General features: G+C 37.0%; 1 protein-coding gene across 2 annotated transcripts; it reads left to right on the forward strand.

Moving 5' to 3' along the window:
* Positions 1-172: 172 nt before the first annotated feature.
* pdcd6 (programmed cell death 6) lies at positions 173-18,760 on the forward strand. 2 transcript variants are annotated; one of them, XM_067434476.1, is made up of 6 exons: positions 173-360; positions 3,456-3,517; positions 12,500-12,544; positions 14,539-14,697; positions 14,930-15,039; positions 18,063-18,760. In XM_067434476.1, the coding sequence occupies exons 1-6, from the start codon at positions 278-280 to the stop codon at positions 18,159-18,161; spliced, it is 558 nt and encodes a 185-aa protein (XP_067290577.1). In that variant the 5' UTR covers positions 173-277; the 3' UTR covers positions 18,162-18,760. The 2 variants fall into 2 exon arrangements, with proteins under 2 accessions (XP_067290577.1, XP_067290578.1); XM_067434477.1 differs by lacking the exon at positions 3,456-3,517 and having other exon boundaries at positions 225-360.
* Positions 18,761-21,585: the final 2,825 nt, after the last annotated feature.

Here is a 21,585-nt window from a genome sequence, read left to right on the forward strand (position 1 = left end):
TTAGGAACAGTTCACATTTTCCATTAGTCAGACTGTTTGTCCCGCCCATTTAGCGCAAACATTCCGCGCTGACATGTGACGATCCAATCAAAACAGCAGACAGCCCCGGCAGAATTCGAAAGGGGCGGTCCCGTGTGACGTCCGCTAATTTTTAATGGGAAGTGGGGAGTTTCACGCCACGCCTCTGCGTGAAGAATTTTTTATAGTCAGATTTAAGCAAGTTGAATCTAGCTGCTCATAGAGCACATTTGATCGTTTAGCGGGGCAAGCCGTGGAAATGGCCTACCATAACCAGTATAGACCACCTCAATATAACAGCGCGCCACCGGATCAGAGCTTTTTATGGAATATATTTCAGAGGTGAGTAAAAACACGTCCACCGATTCCGCATTTGAACGCCTGTCGATTTGACAAGCGCAGCAGGAAAGAGCATGTTCTTGCAAGTCACGTAACGTTGCAAGAAGACACGAAATTCACTGGGCAACTTTAGTAGAGGGTTGTATAGCTCGCAAAAACAAATGTCTGTAATAATTCGTAGTTACTTCCGCCGCATTTCGATTGCTTTTCAGCAGATAACAGACTCTTCCGTCTGACTTTCATTATCAAGCCATTCAACACAGTTACTCAGTTTCTATTACAACCGAGAATAACTCGAAAACGCGTAACGTTAGGTTTAAGCAGTTTGGAATAACATAAGATCGCATTTTATATGTGTGTGTGTATGTATGTGTGTATATGTGTGTGTGTATATGTATGTATATATATATATATATATAACTTGTGTATGTATATGTATATATATATATACGCGCGCACGCACAAACACATATAAGTGAGCGGAGAGTGAGTTGTTTTGGTTTACCAAAGTTGCTCGTCTCTATAGTAATGAATTATGTAACACTGCAGAGGATTGAGTCTTAAGGGCCGTTAACACGGGACGCGTTCTTCTATTGTTACGCTATTTTTATTGTTGATTTATGCCACTGAGCTCTAGCATTTAGATCAGTGGTTTATGTACACACTGAGTCTCTATGATGTCATCTCTTGCATTTTAAGATGCATTGTCTACTTAAAAGTAGGCTAAGTTAAACTTTCGTTTTGAACTCAAGAACGCGTAAACGCTCCTTTAGAGCAGTAAGTTACCCTGCCGTCCAAACGCTGAAACAGGCGCAACTCAGTCAACGGTAATTGAACCATACCAATATCTTCAATATTAAATGAAAATAAAAGGATTGTTTCTTGGTCATATGACTCGGGAATGTCTAAAGGTTAGTGAGTCACCAGTGTTTATCTGTAACTTACATATGAGTCATCTGTGAGTGTGTGCATTAGCCTACTGTAGAGTTTCCATGACAATGATGAGCTGCAAGGTGAATTGTGTCATATTATGGTTGGATTATGATTGCTTTTGGTGTATATGACCTGGCTATGTGTATGTGGTTGCACAGGTTTCAATCTTTTAGAAGCCACACACCCCAATTATTATCCTCCATATGTGAGGGAAAATATGTAAAAGACAGCAAGCTTTATATAAAGACCCAAATTATACTGTGACTAAATGTATACTATAAATATTATCAGTAAAATATTTTGTTGCTAAAAATGCTGGGTTGTTTCAACTCATGTTTGTGTTGCAAATTGAATGGTAATACTTTACTTAAATCCCGTTTGTACAATGCATTATAGACATACTTTAATGCAGTAATTATGCCTAGTAATGCGCCTTATAATCCATTATATGGTCTCATGAATAATTGTAGCCAAGGTTATTATAGATTACAATACTTATGTATTAATTAAACACCTCTTTAGAAAATATTATGCATTAAAACACACAACAAACAGCCAATTTCAGAATTTCATTATTATGCATTTGAACTCGATTCAATTGTTTATGAAAATATATTATAATGTACTTTATAAAGACCTCTATGATGCATATGCATAAGGGCTTTAAGTAAAGTGTTCTCAATTAAATTTTTAACCTAATGTTGGGTTTGTTTGTATTTGACCTAAACATGGGTTGAAGCAGCCCAGCATTTTTTAGAGTATACTGTTAGATAGTTTTATTTATTTATTAAAATAAACTATTTATTTATTTATATTTAAAAATTTTAGCTTTGACATAAAAAAAAAAATCTTATTTAGTTTATTATTTATTCATTTATTTTTACACCTACTCTAAATTACTTTTAAACTGGGGTCCGGGGACCCCTAGGGAGCAACAAATGGAATCGATCCCCCATTCCATTTGTTGCTCCCTGGGGGTCCCTGGACCCCAGTTTAAAAGCCTCTGGACTTCTAGTGATGATGGTCGCTGGGATGTTTTTGGGAAGTGAGTGGAAAAAGCTCAGTTGGAAAGATTACTGAAACACTGGGAAAACCAAAGCCACTCACTCACAAGCTGTAGACATTTGCGCTTTTTCCACTTTCCATTTCGGTAAACGCAAGCTATGATCCAGATGTTCCTGTTCATACTTTCCTTGAATGGAAGTTCTCGTTTAGTCAGTCCAGCTAGTAAATGAAAATGAATGATTCTCAAACCTCTTCTTAACAGAATTCACTCGTACGAGTGACTGAAGTTGACAGTTGTTTCTGATTTTCTTGTGTGGATAAGAGTCACAAGTTCAAATATTGCCTGGGTGGGCAGGGTCTTGTTGGATAAACAAGCCAACAAGACATTCCTTTCACAGTTGACTGTGGTTATGGCCCAGACTAAACTCTTTCAGGGTTTTAGCTGTCCGAATTATTGAGGAGGCCTCTCTCTAGCCCGTCACTTCTGTTTTTCTATGTCTTTTTTTTTTCATTCCTCAGCTGCCTAGAAATACTGGGGTTTTGTTGGTGTGCTAAGGCATATTGCTTAGCGGGGCACAGGATTTTGCAAAACCCAATCCTTTTTAACTGTAATCTCTTTATTACAAAACAGACCAAAATAATACATCTAATTTCCACATGGAACAACATTCCCTTAAATTCAGCTCAGGAGGCTTAATGGAAACGTGTCCTTTTCACGATTTATGGCATGCCTGTAATGGAAAGCCACTCCCAACAGCAGAAATAGTCAACCCGCTCTGTGTGAGACAAAGTTTCCCTCCTTTAAAGTCATTGCTGACATGCCTTGACTGAAATGATTCATAAAAATATCAGCATGGAGCCGCGCCTTCACAACGTCAACGAGCAAATGAAAGATCAAATCAACTGGTTTTCCCAAGACACTCTTTTTAAATGTGCCATATGTACACCCAAAGGAAAATAAACTGTTTTGTCAGTGTTGTTTTATATTTGAAACATCTGAATCGTTCTCCACGTAAGCTTTTACTTTCAGTTTCATTTAACCGGGCCCACATCCTGAGATTGTTTCCTATTCACTCTATAAAACTTTTTTTTTTTTTTTTTTTACATGAAGTACATTATTTTGGCTAGCAAATGATCAAAATTGTTTTTGTTTCCTCCAGGGTAGATAAAGACAGGAGCGGGGCAATATCAGACACAGAGCTTCAGCAGGCATTATCAAATGGTATGTTTATTTTTTCCCATTTTTTTCCTTTTTTCATGCTTTTTAGTCAAAAGATTAAAAGATGAATACTTAGCAAAAGCCCTCAAGTATAAATATGGTGTGAGTTTTTCATTCACAAGCTTTTGTTTTATAAAAGGAACCAGGTTTCTTTTACAGCAGAAGAACGTGCTTCTTGTATACACAGTAAAAGTTTTACGTCAACAATCATCTGATGGTTTTGTCAACACTTATTTTTGGCAGTATGATTTAGCACAATGTGCCACGCTGATATTTCAATATGGAAACATTCTTTAATTTTGTTCCGCTACAAATCGGTCTTTCGTTTGTTTTGTATTTCACTGATCACATTTTGTATGATGATTTTAAATATTGTTCCCCACTCTGGGGAAGATGTTAACAGTATTGTTGCTTAATGAAGTTCTCGTTCATGAAATAACCATAATACCGTTCGATTCTGTCAGCAACTTTTAGAGAATCCAGGTAATTTCAGTGCACGTTTGCAGTTTCAAAAGCAGAAGCCAGCTTCAAGTCTCACAAGGAGTTCATAGGCCACGCTCCCTCTCTCACCGTCTCGTTGCCTTGCCCTATCATACATACAATTGTCCCAACAGTTGTACTGTTTTCAAGGTCTATCCACGTCATTCTGATTGACTCAGATAAAATGTAATGTAAGCAAATTTTCACACATAGACAGATAGGAGCACATATCGCCAAACTAGATAGACAAGTCGTCGCCCCATAACTAGAATTACATCACAGTGACTTCATAGGCCACTGAAAAGCGTCTTCAAGTCTGGCGTTTTCTGCAGAAATGTCCCTTTCCAACAGTAGGCCTGCACATATCTGGTACAAACACACACACACACACACACACAAACCAGAGAATACCGGTTTCCTCCAAGGTTGAGAACATCTTAACTAATTATAAACAAAACATTTCTCCAAAGCATGATGATAACGTGCTTTCACGCAGTGAGAGGTAGACAATAGTACAGGCAATATTCATCTTGAGTCTTTAGTGTTTCAGTAAAAGGAATAAAATATAATAAATTAAATAAAATATAAATCCATATTTCATCTCGGGAAGCCAGGCTAAGTGAGAACCCTGTTACTGCAATCCTGACATGTTAGGGGGGCCATCTCTAGGCCAGACCCTTAGACACTCCTCAGAGACCAAATACACACTTTAGAAAACAAGAAACATAAAGCAAAATCATGAATGGAAAGAATCATTATAATAATATAGGAAGATAAATATTGATTAAGGCTTTAAATTATGAATTTAGTTAGGATATATATATTAGTTAGGATATTATATTGTATATATAACATGACAACATCAACATCAGTTGAGGTCTGCAACAACAACTTTAAATGAAATTATTCTGGCTTATTCGGACTATACTGTTATCAGTGATATAAGTATTTGAAATGAACATGATTTCTTAATGTCTAGTGACATATCCAGGCCATTTTATGATTAATTGAAATACATTTCTTACATACAGTCCCTTTAATCTTTGACATTATATTAATGTACCAGCTGACTGGGTTCCCTGTATAGTTTACAGTATGAGTTGAGTTTGTTTGTTTTTTTCCTTGAAAAAATTGTACAAGTACTGTACCTGATATGTCCAAATGAATCAATATTGAATCAAATTGCGTCAAATTGCAAGCTGATGAATAGAAATTGAATTGTGAAATTTGTGTCAATGCCCAGCCCTATTAACAACACAGTACCAGTCATTTTAGCAGCTGCCCTATTGGTGACTTCTGAGGAGGACAGAAAACCTGAAGGTAGAGTAGATATAATTCAGCTCTACCATCAACGCGTAGTCGATTATTAGTTTTGATCATCATTAGATCATCATCAGTTTTTTTTTTTTTTTTTTTTTTTGCATCTATAATAAATTACCTTGTTTTTTTTTATTCTGTGGTGGAAACAATGCTTCCATAGTTTTTACAATTTGTATTTGTATTTTTTGTGCCACTGATGTTTTAAAGACAAAGTAACAGGACACCTTAGTCATGAAATGTGCCTCAGTCAAATATCTCCTCAACCTCTTCTGCTTCATGAGCATATGGCTTTGCTGCCAAAGTGGGTCAGAGTTCTCTCATTCCTGCCAGAAGCTGTTATCTGCTCCGGGCAGTAAGGTTGATGTAGTGCTCGTCTCAATGAGGTGCAGAATTAGCAGGAAACTCTGTTATCATTCTTGAGAGTTGGCTGTGTGAGTTTAAGCTGAACGGTTCAATGATCCCAGCGCATGTTCCTGTCAGCACTGCTGCAGTGCGATGCTGTGTTATAGCACATAGGCCATTGTCACACTCTATACATATCAGCGGCACAACATCATCAAGTATAGAACTGTGTAACATTGAAGTAATGCGATTGGAAATTCATAGTGTACTTTTGTAGAGGTTTGAAAACAGACATTGCATGCCACATGTTATGTAGTGTATATGGCTTGAGCCTTTCTGTCCTGTTCATAGATCAGTGGTTTTGTGGTCAGGTCAAGCCTTTCAGCACTGCTAAAGTCCATTATTGTGTTCTCTGAGTCTCTGAATGCACCTCAGAGACACTGCAGTCGTGCCAGGCGTCTGATCTCAACACTTGATGCTGAAATTGTCTATACATGTCTGCACTTTGCAGTTAACTCTTAAAAAATAAAGGTTCTTTATAGACATTGATAGTTCCATGAAGAACGTTTAACATCCATGGAACCTTTCCATTGCACAAAAGGTTCTTTATAGTGGAAAAAACGTTCTTTAGATTACTAAATATTCTTCACACTAATTTTTGTTTCAAGAACTAGAAAACCCCACAATGGTTCTTAAATGACATCACTTTGAAAACCTACTTTCATTATTTTAAAGAGATAGTTCAGAATTTAAAAAGTAGAAAATTCTCTTATTTACTTACCCTCAAGTTGATCCAAACCTGTATGTCTTTGTTCTGCTGAACACAAAGGAAGATATTTGGAAGGATGTTGTACCGAACAGATCTCTGGCCCCATTGACTACCATAGTAGGACAAAAAATGTGCTCAAAATCTTTCTTTGTGTTCAGCAGAACAAAGACACTTAAAAGTCTTATGCTGCGTTCACACCGCACGCGAATGACGCGATTCGCGCGAGTGATTTACATGTTAAGTCAATGCAGAGACGCGAATAGGCATTCTGCGGCGCGATTCGCGCGAATGAGGCGGCGCGAATGGCGCGATTCGCGCGAATGAAGCGGCAATGATCACGCGAATTGAGCGTTTTGAACGCGTGAATCACAATGTGATTTTCTCAGCTTTTTGTTCAAAATGTTGATTTTTTTAAATGAAACTTACCCATATTTAAGTGTTGATAAAAATGAATGCATGAAGCTAGTTTTTTCGTGTGTTTGCTTAAAAGCAGATGGTCTGTTCTTTTGATATGTTGCTTCATATGCTCAATGACAAATTACATTTACTTTTTACACAATATTTACTAGAAACTCTAAATGTTTACTGATTAAAACATAGAACTTGTTTATTATCCATTGGCAACACTGTACATAGATTATACAAAAATACATTATCATTTATGTTGAACTAACATGATATTCAAAACTTTTTTCCTGGTATTCCCTACCCCTATTTCGTCTCTAACTGTTGTTTTTCATGGTGTCTGATTTTATTTGATAATCTTGCATTAAAAGTGTTTTCCTCTCAGCTCCTTTGTTTAGCTGGCTCAACATATTTATACACCCTTGATTTTCTCCAAGGCTCACTCTAGGCATTTGCTGGTGTGCTGCTGTTCACATAGATTTATGTCAGAAGTCATTGCTGTAAGGGATGTGAAGCAGTGGCAATGGGCAGCTGTGATTTACTATGTCACAACCGTCCAGTTCACTGACTCCAGCCGTGCTGCATTATAATTTCACTCCTGTGACCAGAACATAATGAATTTTACTCATTTAGCATAAATGGAAATGAAACAAACATTTTAAACAAAATCCTATAATGTCCTATAAAACAAAGTCAACCACGGCTAAACCATCTTAACGGCAAAATACTGTTGTTTTTTTTTTCTTATTGACTATTCAGTTTCACAAAAAAAATGATACTGGTGTGTATGCCTGCCTGTGCTTCTTCACAAGTTCTCAAGGGGAAAAAAAAACAGCCATAATTAAATCCTATAAAATCTGTGTACATCCAGTACATTTCTTAAAGGGATAGTTCACCTGAAAATGAAAATTGTCATCTCTTACTCTCATTAGGCATGTGCCGATTTTCGATAATGTGATTTATCACGATAATGAATATGCACGATATTGTTATCAAAATATTGTATTGTTCAAATATTGTTCAAAATATTGTAAATAATAATTTATTAACAATTATAATTTTTTTTATAATGCACTCAAGAAAACTTTGCCTATCAACCGTATAAATGCTCAACACCGCTATTCTGGGTCAAAGGGAAGCGCTCAGATGTAAACAAGCCCAACGTGCGTTTGGACATGACTGAACGGGTGAAGGAGACGCGCTGCTGAAGTGCCGCTCAGTGACAGCAGAGGGCGCTGATGAACGGCAGAATGCCGCGATTACCCCGGAAACCCCGCAAACAAAATCAACTGCGCTAGTGAAGGAGTTTTTAAAACAGACATTCATTTTTGTAATCTCAGTGTTGTTCATTACAGGCTCAGCAACAAATACTTAATACTTAAAGACTTAATAGGCTATTTATTTTCAACCTTAAACATTGTTTCAATCTGGACTACAACATGCCCTAATGATTAGAATTTTTTGAATTAGTTAACATGTTAATTCAATTTTTCCAAACTGACAATGAAAAATACTTATAAAGAATTAATTATTCTAAGTAATGCTAATTTCTTAGTTACTGTTTAATAACAAAATAACTTTTTTAATGGACCTAAGATAAAACTTACAATGATCAGTATTTCTTAACTAACATTACCAAAAGCATTATACTTGTTACCTGTTGTTCTTTATAGCCTAATTCTTTTGCACTTTAATCTGTTTGAAAATTGTACTTTTACAGCTCTGAAAAAAATCAAGAGACCACTTAACATTGATTTCTCTTATTTTTTTCCAGAGCTGTATATATTTTCGGTGCATTGTATTACTATATTTAAACATTCAGTTATTTTTGTCATTACAAAAATAGTTCTTAAAGCTGTTATGCTATGACAACACTTTTTTTTGCAACTTATTTCAATATTGTGATAATATCGTATACCGTGATCGCAACATGAAAAATTGATATCGGCACATGCCTAACTCTCATGTTGTTTCAAACCTGTGTCAGTTTCTGTTGAACACAAAATAAGATATTTTAAAGAATGCTGGTAACCATACAGTATACCAGAATACCAAAAAATACTATGAAAGTCAATGTGTGCCGTCTGGTTACCAACATCCTTTAAAATATTTTTCCTTTTCAGCAGAAGAAAGAAACTCAGGTTTGGAACAACATGAGATTGAGTAATGACAAAATTTTCATTTTTGGGTGAACCATTCCTTAAATTCCCTTTACTTAAAATTAGTCATTTTTGACCCTTTATCCTATTATAGCATATTTTTCTAAGCCTGGTCTCTTAACATAAAAGTATGTTTTATCAGCTGTATTTATCTCTTGAATATGATTTAAAAAGAAGTCTTTGTGTTAACATATGCAGTGTTGTTGTATGCGGCAGACGGCTGTGTATGTGTCTAGTGGAGTGATGTGAATGTTGCTGTTTTTCCATGATTTCTCCCGGAGTGGGCAGTGCTGTGACTGGAGCCAGTGTGCAGCACATAGGGGCGTCTTTGTGCCTGAATTCAGACCCGCCCCCTCTCCTGTCCTTACCACTAGCAGCCGTTCTCCCTCTGAGATGGCACCATGCTTTTCACGCTATTTCTAATAGCCTACCTAATATGGCCAGGGTGACCTTAAAAAATAAATAAATAATTATATATGCATACATACACATATATATATATATATATATATATATATATATATATATATATATATATATATATATATATATATATATATATATATATATATATATAATATAAATAAATGCAATTGTATTTTTTTGTGGCAGGAACACACTTCCTTTCAATACAAACATTTTTCCCCCATTCTGTTCTTCCTGTTTTTGTGAGAAAATTGCTATTTTAACTAAGGACCGGGACGTTTCAGCATAGCGTCTGAGGAAGTCGCCTGTCAATTGCGTCATATCTGCGCTACTCTCGGTTTTATTTGGCAGGAGCGCTTTACTCTTAGCAGTGTGAACAAGTGAATGCACTGAGTAATGTCATAACATCATTTTCAACAGACTTAACTGTATCTAATATGATAAACAGAGCTGCATTACCTCATAATCATAACGGAAAGAGCGGATCAGTGCAGGCGCCCGGCGAATGTGTCCCGTCCCGTCATAATAAAAGTCCCGGTGCTCTCGAGCCGTGTGCTTGTTTAACAAGCGCTCCAGCGGCCATGCTCCGCTCCACAACACTCGGTCCTGCTCTGCTTTACACTACAGTAACATTAATAACCGCATGTATGAACGTGATTTTTGCCTGAGTCCTATTTTCCACCGGCTGTGAGGTGAAGACCACATGTCCCAAGATGCTGCGCTCAAACTTTGCGTCATCAAACTATGCCTTTGTTGTGAATAGGCGACCTCAAGTGGATGGAACGTTACATAGTGCACCTTTAATAAATTATGTGTTTTATTAGACAGGTGAGCAACTGTTTGGAAACATTAATCGACAGAAAACGAATCATTGTTATATAGCTCAACACAAATAATCTTATTTGAATCTTGTTTTCAATTTCAATACAAACATTTTCCCCCATTCTGTTCTTCCTGTTTCCCAGGGCTATTCATATCTATTCCCGTCCTACTAACTAGAGGTGTGTCCTGAGTATTCCCTGATTGTACTTTCCCTCTCTTTTCCCGAGCTGGAAACATCTGTATTGCATTACCCTCCCTGGCTTCCTCCGTTTCTTACTTCTTCTTCTTCTTCTTCTTCGTCTTCTCTCTCTCTCTCTCTCTCTCTCTCTCTCTCTCTCTCTCTCTCTCTCTCTCTCTCTCTCTCTCTCAGTGTGTTTGAGGCCATGACTCAGCATTACGAAGAAGAATGGCTTTATTTTACATCTGTACGTTTCACTCCTGTGTCTTCTGGTGTTGTTACGCCGAGCACGCCCACTGTGTGCTGTAGGTGTTCTAAGATAAGCACGCTCAAACAAATAATAGTGTTATTTTAGCTAAAGCAGAAAGGGAGGGTTCACTGAGCTGGGATCAGAGACTGACCTAAATAGACTATAAAGTGTGTTCCTCAAGGTCAGTAAAGAGTGCCTACTAAACCGTACCTGGAATGTCTTTCTTACTACCTTCATGTTAGGAACATAATGACACTCCCTAGTGATCTCACTGGGCATTACAAATTAAACTCAAAGGAGACAGAGGAACATGATTAGAATAGAAACTATACAGCTGTGTTGTGAACGTTGGCTGAAATCTGTACTTTATTGTGAAAGTCTTCCTGGTTTTATCTATGATTACCCAGTGCGTTATTCTAATGTAGTAAAAAAAATTGTTTTCATTTTCTTTTATTAAAATGTCATTCCCTTTTAAAAGGCGCAGAAACACTTTGGTAACACTTACTATTTGAATGTATTGTTACACTTGTGGTACATGTGGTACAAGTAAATGATACATAATAACAATTAACTAACACCAAACACAAACCCTATACCTATATATTAAGTTTATGTTGTTAATTAAAGGGTTAGTTCAACCAAAAATAAAAATTGTCATCAATTACTCACCCTTATGTCGATACTAGACCTTCGGTCTTCTGAACAGGTCTCTGACCCCTCCATATATAGACAGTAATTTAATTATTACTGCCAAGACCCAGAAAGTTAGGAAATACATTGTTAAAAATAGTCCATGTGATTCTAGTTTAATCTTTAATGAAGTGAGAAGAATACTTTTTGTGTGCAAATAATAAACAAAAATAACGACTTCATTCAACAATTTCTTCTCGTCTGTGTCAGTCTCATATGCTGTCGATGTAGTAAATACAGTCCAGCGCCTCCGAATTATGTCAGCACTATGCCAGAACGGCAGTTTAACATTGGCCGATGCTGGTCACGTGAACACCACAGCGCATGTGCGTGATGCTGAAGTAGGAGCTGACCAACGTAAACACCATAGGAGACTGACACAGACGAGAAGAAATTGTTGAATAAAGTTGTTATATTTGTTTTTTTTTTTGTGCACAAAAAGTATTCTCGACGCTTGGTAAAATTAAGTTTGAGTCACATGGACGATTTTAATGATGTTTTTACTACTTTTTTGGACCTAAATCTAAATTGCTGTCTATATGGAAGGGTCAAAGGGCTCTCGAATTTCATCAAAAATATCTCACTTTGTGTTCCAAAGTTGAACGAAGGTCTTATGGGACACATTAAAATAAATAAAGTCTGACCAAAGTTTTTTTTTTCTTTTCTTTTTTCTAATGTAACCTCTTTTATATTGCACTTTATTACTAATTCGATAATATAGTATACAGGAATATATTATCCAATGTTAGAAATAATTAATGATGCTTGCCAGAATAAGGCATTCAAAAGACCTGTTGTATATCATGTTTGTAATACATAAAAATATGTTATTCGTATTTTCATTGGCAGTTGACATTAAATACAGCACACACCAAGAAAAAAGTGTTGCATGTTTAAGAGCTGTGGTACAGAAAACAATCAGGCACTGACAAAATATCTAATTAATATAATGAAATGTAAGCAAAGCATTTGCTTTTAATGATACAAATTTAAATAATAAATATTTCTCTGAACAGTGTCATGTGCATGACAACATTTTGCCTACAGGGATGACTCATATTGATTCATGCTTCCTTTTGTTTTTTTTATAATTAAGTTTTGAATGGAAACTGACTGTCATCTGTTTGTTTTTTTTCATCTTCAGGTACATGGACACCTTTCAACCCAGTGACTGTCAGATCAATTATATGTGAGTATTACTATTGTCTTATTATTGTTGCCCACTATTTGCTGTTTTCCTGAGGCCAGCGAGGGCTCTTTCATTGCTGCTGGCAGCTTTAATTTGTGTTTACTTCCAGTATGACTTTAGCCGGATTAAGGTAATCAGCAATCGCTGTTTATATAGTAGTTTCTTAATCAGAGTATTGTCGTAATTGGGTTAATATCAGAATATTGTTGCCCATGTAAACATACATACAAGCATGTAATACACAAGCATGGGTTAATCATTTGGCAGGGGGTCAAAATTCTGCATTGCGATGTTCATCACAGCACCGAATAATATCCAGTACATCCATAAAATATATTTTGAATTTGATGTACAATGGCTGGTATCTGAGTGTGCTATAACCATACTTATTAGCAAATAATCAGAATAATGAAAATTGCATGTAAACTGGAGTGAAGAGTTCTGCTCGTGTCTTCTAAACATCTTACCACAATTAAGACCGTACTCTGATTATTAGAAATAATCACATTATTGATGCACATGCAAATGTAGTCATCAAAAAAGTGAACATTAAATATACATTTAAAAAAAACAAGTAAAAAGATATAAAAAATTATAACAATAATCTAAGTAAATATTTTAAAAGATTATGACAACAGCACTTCTCAAAGATGCATTTTGTGTCCTTCCAAGTTTGTTCTTTCAAGGTAGCATGGCAAGACCAAGTCTATTCTTTGCATTCTTAGAATTGAAAAATAGCCATTCTCTGTCCTTTTCTCATTTGTCCCTGTCTCATAATCCTCTGTTTGTTTTGTGAGCTCCATGACAACCTAGATAGTTTCCTATTAGCACATTTAGCTTATAAAGGTTTAGTTGTTTCAACTCAAACTGGAAGCGTGTTGCTGTCATGAAAGTAGGTTGATTGTCTGAGTTCACACAGCATTTTATTTTAGCCTAAAAGTCTGTTGCGGTGCATGCAGTAAGAGTCGTTTGCTATTCAAACCAACAATGGAGTTTAAAAAATACGACTGATGGACCATCGACAAGGTTTAGGCTTTATTAATTTTATTTGTACAGGAAGAAATCCAGTGGGCTCTGGATTTTTAAACCATTTCAGTGGGCTAAAGGTTTTTTTGTCTCAGAAATCCGTAGAAATCAGCAGAGCTTCTCTTGAGAAAGTTAGTCAATTATAATTTACTGTGTTTGATGATTCTTCACCAGAATAAGTCGACCACTTTCAGCTCATTTAAAGTTAAAGGGTTAGTTCACCCAAAAATGTAATTGATGTCATTAATGACTCACCCTAATGTCGTTCCACACCCGTAAGACCTCCGTTCATCTTCAGAACATTATTGATTATTGATTCATAATTCGGATTGTGTGTCAAACTGCTGAAATCACGTGACATTGGCGATCCGAATCATGAATCAATACGCTGATTCATGACCATTTGACTCTTTATTTGAGGTTTGAAAACAAACGTGGAATAGAAGACAATGCTGAATAAAGTCGTAGTTTTTGTTATTTTTGGACCAAAATGTATTTTTGATGCTTCAAGAGATTCTAATTAACTAACTGATGTCTCATATGGACTACTGTGATGATGTTTTTATTCCCTTTCTGGACATGGACAGTATAGTGTGCATACACTTAGATATACGCTGTCAGACTAAATATAAAATATCTTAAACTGTGTTCTGAAGATGAACGGGGGTCTTACGGGTGTGGAAGGACATTAGGGTGAGTCATTAATGACATCAATTTAATTTTTGGGTGAACTAACCCTATAATACACATGGTCATCGTAAAAGCTCAATTATGATCTTTCAGGGATACACTTCCTCCTGTTTTGTCCATCTCAGATGGTTTTAAGGATTCTGTCTAGTACTCAATCTTTTCAAATCCAGGGCATGTCACCAGCCACATTACCTCAAAAGCAAAGCAATACAATAAATCATAAAACGTAAGGATTAAATGAGACCAAACGGTCCCTAAATGCTTTCTTTTCTTTTCAGCTATGTTTGATCGGGAGAACAAAGGCGGGGTTAACTTCAATGAGTTTGCCGGCGTTTGGAAGTACATCACAGACTGGCAGAACATCTTCCGCACCTACGACAGGGACAACTCAGGGTTTATTGACAAGAACGAGCTCAAACAGGCTCTCACCGGCTTCGGTACGTTCGTAATGCTTACTTATTGACTGCTATTAATGGAAAGCCGGAGGTGATAGATGCATTCAGTGAGGTGTTAAAAGAAAATACTGTAGGAATGAGAGGCAGAGGCACTGATGCACAAAACCAGTAAGAGGAAGGACAAATAAACCGATGGAACCACTGATGGAAAACTATTAATGTCACCCTTGAGGAAAATTCTGAGATAACTTTGAACACTTCTCTCTTCGCACAGGTTATCGTCTTTCAGATCAGTTCTACAACACACTGATAGAGAAATTTGACCGTCAGAAGAGGGGCCAAGTGGCTTTTGATGACTTCATTCAGTGCTGTATTGTACTACAGGTAATGATCTGTGTTATATGCTACATTTGCAGTTTCTTTATGAGGGCAATTCATCCAGAATTGAAAATGCTGTCTGTATTTTAACACCCTCATGTTGTTTCAAACTCATGATTTTCTTTCTTCTGTGGAACACAAAATGAGAATTTTTTGAAGAATATCCTGCCCATTCTTTTTCAAATAATGAAAGTAAATGGGTACTTGAACAAGCACAACAATGACAAAAATAACCTTAAACATACCATAAAAATGTTCCATGCAAGTTTTGCGCTTTTTTAGATATCATTTTGATATCTTTGTGTGAGCAACAAACAGAATTTGTGTTGTTATTTGCAGAAACTCTTGACATTTGCCACTGAATTATCTATCAATGAAGAGTTCATTATAGATGAATGTATGTTTTGTGAATTAATATTTCGTAAGAATCGGATCTTTTCTATGAAACGACTGCATGATTTGTTATCCTTCTTGATTATGAGTCACTTTTACCCAGAAACACATTTACAGTTGTATACACTAAAATGTATTAAACTGTTATGCTATTTTAAAGGTTCCTGGTTTTGTTTTGGAGAGCTCTTACAATAGGTTTGCATGCATGCAAGGTCAAAAAACACTTTTCTCATTAATTTTCTCATAATGTACATTGCATATAACCTAATTTCTGGAAATGGTTCTTTTGAAGATTCAGTCTCTCTAATCCCCTCCTTTCTGAGAGCCTACTTTGCTCTGATTATTCCGATGGCCCAGTGTTCTAATTGGTCTACAGCTTACAGTGCATAACAGCGTATTTTTGACATGTTAAGATTTACATATATGCATTTAGCAGATGCTTTTATCCAAAGCCACTTATAAAAGAGGAACAATGCATTCATCAAATAGTCAACATTCATTGTAGTACACATGCCAGGTCATTAGACATTTATTTTGTGGAACAGGTGTGTCTTTATCTGCTTCTTGAAAGATGTTCTCATCAGTTTGGGTGGATGAAGGAAGCTCATTTGAACTGAGAGGGTGAAAATTTTGGAGAGTGAATTTTTGCTTTGTTGTGATGGAACAACATTGCGTCGCTCATTCAGTGACCTAACATGAAGGCAGGGAGCATTTTGTGGGATAGGGTAGAGAGGAGCAAACTCTTCCAGGCCTCGGCTACAACTGCTGTGTTTGAGGTGGTGTCAAAGTAGATGTTGTTAGTGGGCAAACCATAGGCTACCATTATTTAAATGTATTACAAAACAGTTAAAGGTGCACTATGCAACTTTCTGTCCGCTAGAGGTCGTCTATTCAAATCAAATGCGCAGTTTGATGACGTCAAGTTTGAGCGCAGCATCTTGGGACATCTGGGCTTCACCTCACAGCCGGTGGAAAATAGGACACGGGCAGAAATCATGTATGCGGTTATTAACGTTACTGTAGTTTGAAGCTGAGCAGTGTTGTGGAGCTGAGCTGAGCAAGGCTGCTGGAGCGATAGTTACACAAACACAATCGTTGTAACAATCGCTCCTGCGAAGACTGTCCAGCGGCCGTGCTCAGCTCTACAACACTTGGTCCTGCTCTTCTTCACACTACAGTAACGTTAATAACTGCATCCATGAACATGATTTCTGAAGTCCTATTTCCCACCGGCTGTGAGGTGAAGACAACATGTCCCAAGATGCTGCGCTCACACTTGGCGTTATCAAACTACGCATTTGTTTAGAATAGGCGCCCTCTAGTGGACGGAAAGTGGCATAGTGCACCTTTAAAATAGCTATTTTCTCACATTTTACAAATAGTTGGAAACATTTGGGATATTGTAAGTACTCAACTGAACAAAATATATAACACTGGCCTAGTGGTTTTTGGATATTTTACTGCAAAAATACTACAAAGTGCACCTTTAAGAATTATTATTGAGAAATAACAGGTTAAGATGTTGATATTATTCTGAAAATAATAGTTTGGTTTGAAGTCACCATTATTGTGATCAGTGTTTGCTTTAGTTGGGCAGTTTGAGTCTTGATGTTTTTTTGAATATTTATTTTGTATGCTTGTTTTCTCAGCTGGCTGCTGTAACTGTTTTTTATGGCAAAAAAAAAGCTGAAAGAGAAAATGTTACAAGATTATGTTGGCTACTTATTGATGTCTAATTTTAGATTTTTTTTATATGATGTCTTATCACCTCATTAGCCCCTTTTCCACCAAAATTACCCGGAACATTTTGTCCTAAGAAATTTTTTCCTCTTACCTGTTGCTGTCTGCGTTTCCATTGCGGTCTAAAGTTCCGTGAAGATCAGTCCAGAGAACTTTCCAGAGCCCACTGGATTTCTTCCTGTACAAATAAACTTAATTTTATTTGTACAGGCACCGCAACAGACTTTTAGGTTAAAATAAAATGCTGCGTGAACTCAGACAATCAACAAGTTAATTGTGTGAGTCCCACCCCCGAAAGGTCCTTAACTTCAAAAAAGTACTACCTTGTGAGCAGGGCCGTTTTGAGGGGGAAATCTTTACCCGGCCGGAACTTTATTTAGACTCTGGTTCCTGTGGTCGAAACACGCAGAGTACCACCACAAAGTCCCTAGTTCCTGTGAATGCACATCTTGATGTTAAACAGTCTTGTGATAATATTAAAAATTGGCATATGAATCTCAAAAATGGTGACATGCATACATTTTATCCGTAAGTTTTATACTATGGTGGCTTAAACTAATTCAGACATTTGGTCAAATTTGGTAATGAATAGGTTTGATCTGGTTCTTAAGTTCAATGCACTGATTCAGTGTTCCCGTTGCAGTGGTTCAGCATACGAGAGGGGAAGAAAGATTATCAATAAATAAAGTTACATTTTAGTCTGTTCCTAACATGAAGCTATCGTTTAACTTCAGAAGACATAGAATGCATTGCGTCCCCATTCATTGTAATTATATAGAAAAGCACAGTCTTGTTTATGTGTTCAGCAGAAGAATGAAAGTCAAATGGGTTTGGAACAGTTCATAATGCAGTGATGTACACCTAAAACTGATTGGGTATTTTTTTTATTCAAACAGAGGTTAACTGACGTGTTCCGGCGATACGACACAGATCAGGACGGCTGGATCCAAGTGTCGTACGAGCAATATCTGTCAATGGTATTCAACGTGGTATAGCACAACACAAGCACGCCTGCACTCTCCTGTGCCAAACGCCAAATGTCCCTCCCCTTGCAGTCTTCAACAGAGACTAGTCACTACTACCCTCTACAGGACAAAACGAGGACAGGATTTTTATGACTCTTTATTCCGACTGTCTGTCTGTTTGTTCGTCTGTTAGTATAGCCACATCATCATATTTCTTAACCATTATTATTGTAAGAATTATGGAATATCACTCTCTGTGTTTAATGAATGTCGCCATTGTGAAAATCATATTAAGACTCAGTTGCATGCTTTCTGATAAACCTTCTTAATGTCAAAGCATGAACTAATGTTTCTTTCTTTGGCTGAATTTATGTTTACAATGAAATACTGTGAGTGCAGGTTGTGTTCGCCATGATAAGATCCTTTTATTTGGATTGACTGTCAGCTCTTCCATATATTTGTAAAGAATTATATTTTTAATCTGCACAATAATGTAATTCAACCTTTTATTTTAGGAAGGAGGTTCATATGCTTTTGTATGCCTTTTTCATGCATGATGCCTTACAACTGTTAAAATAACAAAACAAAAAAAACTGTTTTATTAAAAACTGGAACATGTTTGAAAATGAGTCTTTTGTTTGTATGTACATCTTTTCATGAATGCTATTCATGAGATATTTGACAAAAGATAAATGAGTGTCATTTGTCAAATGTGACCAAGAAATATTTTTATTCGGTTAGGTTGCATGTTCTCTTTATATATAGCACAATTCTACCCTCTAGTGTATAGTTTTGTGTAATACATGCTTGGGCATGCTAAATATACTTCTGCATTAGCCATAATGCACAAGCCATTAAAACATTAAAATAATGTCCCATCTCTAGATAGGAGAAAGCATTTGCTTCTCCGCCTACATGCTAGCACCCCACTTTAATCATAGGGGAGACCCGGGGGGCGATATTTTTTTCCCCAGGATGGTGGGGTAAGGTACCGCCTTTTTTCGTCTATGATTGGCTAGAAGGGCTCTCCTCCGATTGGTTATATATTCAATTCAATTCAAGATTGCTTTATTGGCATGAATGTAAAAATACAATATTGCCAAAGCGAATTGCATAAATAATAATACACATTGACATAAATAATAATAATTGATGGTAATAATAAAGAAAATATTACAACACAGTATAACATAACTTGAACTTAAATAACCGGTGTAACAAATTAGAACATTTGATACCACAGTAATTTAACATATACACACACAATCACACATTCAGGGGGTCACTGTGGTGGACAGTAGGGACACACACTGAGGTCAGATGCATTACACACATTACACACACACTCACCTGCTGTCTTTCAGGCTGTGGCACGCACACACGTATCTCGCAGCCAGTGCCGCTGTCTGTCCCTCTCCTAGTATTATATTTATTTGTTCTATTTCAGTCATGGCTGTAAAGTTATTTATTAATGTATTACATTTATTAAAGTAGAGGTCTCTTATAGAAATGTATTTGTGACAGTGAAGGAGGAAGTGCGTCTCTGTCTCGATCTCTCCTGTCCTACAGTGAACACACACCCTTTGCTCTCTGGGTAACCAGCTCTTTCTGTGTCTGCCCGTCTCGATGGCCAGACTGTGCTCACTGAGCCTGTACTTGGTCAGGATCCGTCTCTGCTTTGTGTCTCTGACACTCTGGAGATATTTTTCCAATTCATAATTTGATTTTAGAGTTCGGTAGAATTGTAATTTACTTTGTGTTTTAGTTTCCTGATCCCAATGTTCCAGATATGTATTCTTCAATTGTTTGGTGATTTGGTTTGTTCTGATGTGGGTGTGTGTTAGTTAGTCTGGTTAGTAAGTCTCAGGACCAGCTGACTGAGGGGACTTTTTTCGGGGTTCAGTTCTTGGGGGTTTGTAACGCTTTAAAATGTAGCGATTCTGTGGGACTTGATTTAAGTTGCATCCAGAATTTGAGGGTTAATAATCCTCAATAAACCAGAATTTTATAATTAATAATCAATGGGAATCTGCCTAATTCTGCCCTACATGCATTTTTGGGTGTTTTTCTTTGTAGTTTTAGGATAATTTTGCAGAATTCAGTGTGTAGGGCTTCTGTCGGATGCCTGTCCCATCTAGTGTAGCTCTGATCACGGAGTGGACCCCAAACCTCACTTCCATACAGCGCTATGGGCTGAATCACACTATCAAATATTTTAATCCAGATTGGAATCGTGGTTTGGAATTTTTTCTTAATGGCGTATAGAGCTCTTCGAGCTTCGTCTTTGAGAGCATTCACTGCCAAACTGAAACTCCCCGATGCAGTGATGACCAGGCCGACTCTGGCCGAGGTAAGTGTACTGCATCGTGTGCTCTAGGGCGGTGCTGCCTAGACTGAACTGGTGTCTGTGTTCCTTACATCTGGGCTTTTTCTGAAAGACCATAATGTTGGTCTTTGTGAGGTTGACTGCCAGGGCCCAGTTCTGGCAGTATTTCTCCAGCAGGTCCAGGTGCTGCTGTAGTCCCTGTGCAGTGGGGGACAGGTCATCTGCGTACAGCAGGAGCTTTACCTGTTCGTCTCCTAGAGTGAGTCCAGGGCCTGTAGACTGGTCCAGCTGCACCGCTAGTTCATTAATGTAAATGTTGAACAGCGTTGGACTCAGGCTACAGCCCTGCCGCACTCCTCTCTTCTGGGTGAAGAATTCTGTATGTTTGTTGCCAATTCGTATTGCACATTTGTTGTTCGAATACATTGATTTTATAATGTCATAAACTTTACCCCCTACACCGCTTTGTAAAAGTTTGTGATATAATCCGTTTTGCCAAATAGAATCAAATGCTTTTTTGAAATCGACAAAGCATGCAAATATTTTTCAATTTTTGGTCTGTTTTACGTGTTTATTGATTAGGGTGTGTAGGGTGTAATTGTGATCAGTAGTTCTGTGATTTGGAAGAAAGCCAATCTGACTCGGACTCAGGACATTGTGTTCGTTAAGGAAGTTTACGATTCTATTGTTTAAAATACTACTAAATAACTTCCCCAGATTACTGCTTACACAAATGCCTCTGAAATTATTAGGGTCCAATTTATTTCCACTTTTGTGAATTGGGGTAATAAGTCCTTGGCTCCAGATGTCAGGAAAACAGCCTGAACTAAGTACAATGTTGAATAATTTGAGCACAGCCGTCTGCAGCTCAGGGGTGCTGTGTTTCAGCATCTCACCCAGAATGCTGTCAGGACCACAAGATTTCTTACTTTTCTGGCTTTTGAGTTTGTTTGTCAATGTGTAACTGGGAAGTCAAGAGGATTCTGATTATTTTTAAATGTGTCTTCATAAATTTGTAGATTTAGTTTGATCTGATTATAATTCTCATTGAGGTGTTTTGGTGGGATTTCTTTATATAATTTTTCAAAATGCTTCATCCAGAGTTCTCCATCTTGTATTGGTAGATCT

Source organism: Pseudorasbora parva, chromosome 24, assembly GCF_024679245.1.
Source record: "Pseudorasbora parva isolate DD20220531a chromosome 24, ASM2467924v1, whole genome shotgun sequence".
NCBI lineage: Eukaryota > Metazoa > Chordata > Actinopteri > Cypriniformes > Gobionidae > Pseudorasbora > Pseudorasbora parva.